General features: G+C 38.9%; 1 protein-coding gene across 1 annotated transcript; it reads right to left on the bottom strand.

Annotated features, from left to right (window-relative positions):
• Positions 1 to 1,792: 1,792 nt before the first annotated feature.
• Positions 1,793 to 4,688, bottom strand: LOC134823106 (uncharacterized). The gene has a single exon (XM_063834451.1). The coding sequence runs from the start codon at positions 4,686 to 4,688 to the stop codon at positions 2,685 to 2,687; it is 2,004 nt and encodes a 667-aa protein (XP_063690521.1). The 3' UTR covers positions 1,793 to 2,684.
• Between the last annotated feature and the right edge of the window lie 1,886 nt (positions 4,689 to 6,574).

Genomic DNA, 6,574 nt, shown 5'->3' with positions numbered 1-6,574 from the left:
TTTCGTTTCCTGCACCTTTGAGAGAGGTAGGCCGTTGAGGTAAAGTCTATTTTCAATTAATAAAGATTGATCATCAAGTTTTCTTTTAGCTGTATTGAATTCTATGTAGCAACTTTTCTTGGCGTTAACATGTAATTTATTAGCCAATGTGTACTCGTGGACTGATCGTAGGACCCTATTTGCATTATTGTAGGCCTCTGCTCTAGTTTTGGCAACTACAAATATGTTTGTATCATCAGCAAATAGGACATAGCTAGTGTTATCGAGTTGAGAGTTTGTTAAGTCATTTATGTATATTAAAAACAGGAGAGGCCCAAGGCAGCTCCCCTGTGGAACGCCATAGAGAACAGGAAGTCTGTCTGATACTTCGCCCAGGACGGACACACACTGCTCTCTGTCCGACAAGTAACTTTCCAGTAACTTAAGTGGCACTCCTCTAATCCCATATATTTCAAGTTTCTCAAGCAAAATTGTGTGGTCTATTGTGTCAAAGGCCTTGCTTAGATCAATAAAAATTCCTAGAACATGAAGACCTTGCTTTAGGGCCTTTTGGATGTGAAAAACTGAGTAGTTAAGTGCATGTGATGTTGAGTGACTCTTTCGGAATCCGAATTGACTGTCGTGAAGGATTCCTTGACTAACCAAGAAGCTGTAAAGACGTTTGTATATTATCTTTTCAAAAATTTTACCAAAAATTGGAAGTGTGGAAACAGGCCTGTAGTTCTCAATCAGTTCTTCGTTATCTTTTTTGTATATTGGGGTTATTTTGCCAAGCTTCAGAACTGACGGAAATATCCCTTGAGATATTAGGCGATTAAATTGAACAACAAGAGTTGGGCTAAGAATACCCGATAGTTTTTTGATTACTCTTATGGGAAAGTCGCTAGCTTTCCCACTCTTCAAGTTGGCTATAATCTCAGAAATTTCATCTTCACTACAGTCATGGAAGTAAATTGAATCGAGAGTTTTTGGTGGCATGAATTCGAGGAAAGAGGGAAGAGGTTCTAAAAGAAGGCCATTATGAGTATTTTCATTCATTTTTGAGGCAATAGAGGCAAAGTACTCATTAAATTTGTTGGCTATCACCCGTCTTTCAACAACACGGACTCCATCTACCATAAATTGGGGTTTGATGGTTTTTTTCCTTTTCCCTCTTATCTCATTTATTACTTCCCACATCTTTTTAGAACTATCAGAATTTTCAAGAATTTTGTTACAGTTATAGGTATCTTTTTGGTTTTTTATTATCTTTTTAAGACAGCGTCTGTAATCACGAAAAATTTTGTGGAGTTTCAGATCTCCAACTGGCTTGAAGTCAGGGAGCTTTTTTGAGTTCACCCAGTTATCATACAGCTGACCTTTCTTTTCAATTGCTTCAATTATGCTGTCGGATATCCAGGGATTACTTATAGGATTTCGTTTGGTGAGTTTGGGTTTGTCGAGTTTACAACATGAGTCAATAGCTGAGCTAAAAATTTCAAAAAATTCGTCAAATTCAATTGGATTTTCATTGTTTGTTAGTATGCATTTCTTAGATAGCAAGTGTTTTGTTAGTAGTTCAACATTTCGGTTTGAGAAATCATAGCTTTGCAATTGCTTAGGCTTAGGGGAAGTTTTCCTAGAAGTTAAATGACTGATGTCAAAGAAAGCAAAGATTGGTTTATGATGGGAAGAAGTGTCTTCAATAACTCCAGAGAGGGTTACCAAGTCAATCTCATCAGTAAAAATGTTGTCAATGCAGGAGCTTTGGCCTACATTTACTGAGTGAGTGGGACGAGATATAAGAGGAAAGTAACCATAAGAGAGCATAGTGTTCTCGAAATTCTGAACCTGTTTTTTATTACTCTGATTTTTAAGCAAATCGTAGTTGAAATCTCCAAGAGTTATAGTTTTTGCATTTTTTGGAAATTTGGACATTAATTGTGTGTATTCTTCATCAAATTTGACTGAGTCTCCGTTTGGAGATCTGTACAACACCCCAACATTGAGTTTGCTATCTCCATGGTTGATAGTTACATATAGGGTTTCTAAATTTGGTGTGATTGTGCAAAGTTGGTCATTAATTGTTGCATTTAGGGAATCATGAATATACAAGCACACGCCTGAGCCTTTAGCTTTGCCTTGGAGTTTATCTCCGTAAAAGTGTGAATATCCATCAAGTGCATAAACATCACAGTTCTCAGCATCTGTATTTGTTTCCGCTAAAGCTAGAATAGAAAATTTCGTTTTTTGAGTGGCAAGTTCCGAGAGGAATAAGTCGAAATTCGATTTATTACCATCAATGTTGTAAAATAAAGTTTTTAAGCCAGAGTTTTCAGGGGTGTGCTGGTGTAAGGATTTCAATCTATAATAGCTGCATTTGTCCAAGATAGAGGAGGCAGTCTGAAGACTTCCAATAGCCTCAGACCAATTTTCGGAGTAAAATTTGTCATTCTCGCTATCCTTGAAGAGATCCTCATTTGTGGTACAAAGGTCCTTAAACGGGTTGTAAATTAAGTTTTCTCTTTTTGAGCAAACTTTACAGAGAAGTATGGAATCAGTCAGCTTGAATTCAGATGTTTTGAAACAAATTTTGTGGATAATATTTTGGCAACTTTGGCACTCAAGAAATCTTTGGCCAATATTAATGTTTTTGCTACAGCATCCGCATTTCTCCTTAGTTGAGTTAATCTTAAACATTTATATCAGACTGCATCTGGCGGTCCTCCTCTTAGTGTGTTGCTGTACAATCTACTACCTACTAACTTGTTATGATCCTTGGATGTAAAAATACAGTTCTTAATTAACTTGACTAGTGCACCAACGCCCTTGCCATTAATATGAAGAATATCATTCACATCAGACTTAGCTAGACTGTTCTTAAGCAGGTTGGTGCTTTTATCTAGAAATGTCAAAAAGCTATCAACAATTAGAACTTTAAGATTAGATTGACTGAGATCGTTGTACAAATACTGGTTAAAAACATTAACTTTTCGATTGATCTTATGCGACCTTGTTGGCAGCACAGGACAGATTATCAGTTTACAACGTGGGTTGTATTTCCTAATCTGAGCGATTTTGTTCTTATACTTGGTATACAACTCTCTCTCATCCGTTCCATCTACTTTTAAATTGTTGGTTCCTTCCATGATGACAACGTTTCTGTAACCTACACAAGACAAGGGATCGATCTCCTCAACCGTAGCTGCCCAGAGGCGAACTCCAGGGGTGGCTTGTCCCATCTTTCCACGACCTGTACCAAAGTTGATTTGTCCAAAGTTTGAATCTCCAACAAGCACTGTGGAGTTAAAATTTGACCAGTGGATTGAGCGAAAGGTTAGACTATATCGCATTCCTACTTCATCAGACGTTTCAGGCTTGATTGAGTGTTTAAAAAACTCCTGGCTTGCTTTTGTCATATGGTACATGCTTCTACCCTGACATTTTATCTCCGTAATCTTATCTGTAGAAGTTTCACGAAAGCTAAGTGTTCGACATGAGCCTAAGGAAACTGTGAATATCGATGACACCCGATTAATGTCTCCCTCGTTGTCTGAATGTTCAGGAAGTGCTTCATTCCCATCTGCATACCTGTTAACCAGGCAGGAGTTTAGGTCATAGTGGAACTGTTTCTGGGGGTGTGTGGAGGAGAATTCAGTGTTAAGACGTTTCATGATGTTGCCAATCAGGGTGGGCATGGGCTTTGGTTCCGATTTTGCACCCATGTAGTGGTAATGTTGGCCATACTGGATTGTGGCATGCTTACCTTCTTTAGTGAAACTCTCAGCTTTGAGAAAGTCTGTGAGCTCCATCTCTTCATCAGGAGTTAAGAAATCTTCCTTTATCCCTTCTATGCATTTAAAATTATGAGTAAGGGGGGTATCCTTTACTTCAATCCTTGGAACTGATGGAGGTGCTCTTGGATGATGCTGCTGTCCATACGTGGAGGGCATATCAGAGGGTGGTGGGGGTGGTGCCTGAGGGATCTGCATGGACTTTACCTGATCTGACAGGGAGCTGAGTTGTTTCTGGATACTATCAATCAGATTGTTGGATGGTTGGGTGATTTCTGCAAATCTTGCCTTAAGCATGCCGTCAAGAGATTCAATAACTGATGCTGACACCTGATTTGCTTCTGATAAAGACTCCAGTTTTAATGCAAGTTTGGCAGACTTATGTGTTTTTGGGCAGGGATGAGGGCATGTGTAGCACCAAGGGCATTCCCAACTCTTAAGTATTTCATCAATGGCTTTCTGGCCAGCTAGTTCACTGCCCTTAAGGTTTGCACAAGCAGAATGCCAGACTTGGTTACAGCGCGAACATGTCAAGAGCCAAGACTTCCCGCCTGAAGTTGCCTTGCAGGGGCATTTGCTCTTCTTGGGCTTGGGTTTCGGTGATGCACTGTTGCTGTCTGAGGCTGAGGTCTCTGCTTCAGTATCTGAGAAGGGGGTTGCTAGTGGTGATATTCCTGGTGATACTCCCGTGCGGTTGAGAAGGGATACTTGCAGAAGGCTTCGGTTCTCTGAACTTGTCGGTGTGGTAGCTAATGTTGAGTTAACATTCTTCTGGTCACCTTCACTCCTGGATCTACTCCGTGTGGTGCTACCCTGGGATTTGCCGTACATTGGACTCCGGATTTCAGGCGTCTTGAACTTCGGGCTATTCAGGCTGAGCTTCTTCTTGTTGTTTTCTGTTTGCTTATTAACCATTATCAGTAGAGGCGGGGGCAGCCGGTGGACCGTTCAGGGTGGTGTCCCGTCAGACAGGCCTCAGGACCTGGGAGAGAGAAGAGTAGTATAGAGTATAATAATGAGCAACGTGAATAAGAATGTGCGATATTATAGATATATAGAAATAATTATAATAAGAATCCATAGACTGACACACTGACATACCAACGTAGACAGGAATGATATGAAAGTGAGATGATATGATTGATGATGTGAGGGATGGTATGGAGGATGTTGTGGAAAGTGAGGGCTGGCAAGCACAAATAGCAAAGCCGAAAGAGTGTTAATTATTCAATATCAAATCTGGGTATGTTACAGCTAAAAGCAGCGTAATTTGCCCCATTTTGATCACTATATCAACTCCAATATCCACCAAATTTTTCGGACAGTTGTGAAAGCTCTATTGGAAGGTTGTCGCCAATTTCCAGAATGATCTCATTCAAGGAACTGAAGATATGTCCGAATAATACGACAAAAATGGTCAAATTTGGACAAATTTGGTCAAATTACGCGACTTTTACAGCTACTTTTGCTCCAAAAGCCGCGCACCATCAAATATGGCACCTAGGCGAAACTCACTGATCTTTCCAAAAAGGTATAACAAATTTGGTATTTGGAAAATTCTCACAGTCTGTAGAAAACAGTGGTACAAAAATTTTTAAAGTCCGAGCAAGTTTATTTTTATCTAGGCGGTGCACGATAAAATAAACTTGCTCGGATTTTCAAAATTTTTGTACCATCGTTTTCTAGAGACTGTGAGAATTTTCACAGTAACAAATTTATCATACCTTTTTGGAATGATCAGTGAATTTCGCCTAGGTGCCATATTTGATGGTGCGCGGCTTTTGGAGCCAAATTAGGTGTAAAAGTCGCGTAATTTGACGAAATTCGTTGATTTTTGTCGTATTATTCTGTCATATCTTCGGTTCCTAAACATAAATCATGCTGAAAATTTGTCAGAACCTTCCAATCATACTTAACTACTGAACCTAATTTAGTTGGGAGAGATTGACCTTGATTAAGAGGTCTAAAAATGACAAAATAGGTATAAATTCGTTGATAACTCAAATTCTGAGCATCAAAATTGCTCAAACTAAATTAGGTTCAGTAAAGCATAAGTGTTTACGTAAGCTGACCAAATTTCAACAAAATTGTTATATGGGAAGTATAATAACTTTTCGATTGTTTCCAAAATAATGTGCTGGCCGAAATAAGAGCAAAAAAACCATTCAATGGTCAGCGCGCGCGCCTTATTGTCGATGGCGCACTGCACCCCCTATGCATAGCGCTACAAGTTCTTGGAGGATTTCGCCGCTTCGACGCGCCGCGCGAACTAGCATTCTTGCTTCGCATCGAAAGCAAAAGTCAACCCATCGTCGACCCATCTCAATGAGTTGACATCATCAACCAATACAAGTTCCGGCAAGTTCTCAATTTTCTGGAAATGGGCATACACGATAATAAAATGTCAGCCCAAAAATCGTATCGGTCAAGTATTAATATTTTATACAAAACCAATTTTATGTGAAAAGTAAAGCCAAACTGCATATTATTCACTAAAATTTGTACCTCAATATTTGTTGAAATGTGATTAGTTAAGGCAAAAAACCACAAAAAACATTAAAAATTGCTAATATCTCGGTTTCATTTTTCGCAAGAGCGAATTTGCTCGATTTGTAATTACTTAAATCCATTCCTTAATATTGTCGCATCAAATTTTCAGAGTCAATAAAGAATCGTATTTTGACTTTTAGTCTATGTAATAAGCGCCATGAGTTGGCACTGAACTTTTTGTCTCTGATTTCGATAAATTATAACTGTAAATAATATTACTAACGAAATTCCAAAGTGGGCATCTATGTAAT

Source organism: Bolinopsis microptera, chromosome 11 (genome assembly GCF_026151205.1).
Source record: "Bolinopsis microptera isolate Bmic1 chromosome 11, MBARI_Bmic_1.0, whole genome shotgun sequence".
NCBI classification, from domain to species: domain Eukaryota; kingdom Metazoa; phylum Ctenophora; class Tentaculata; order Lobata; family Bolinopsidae; genus Bolinopsis; species Bolinopsis microptera.
This window is presented reverse-complemented; position numbering and strand designations above follow the sequence as displayed.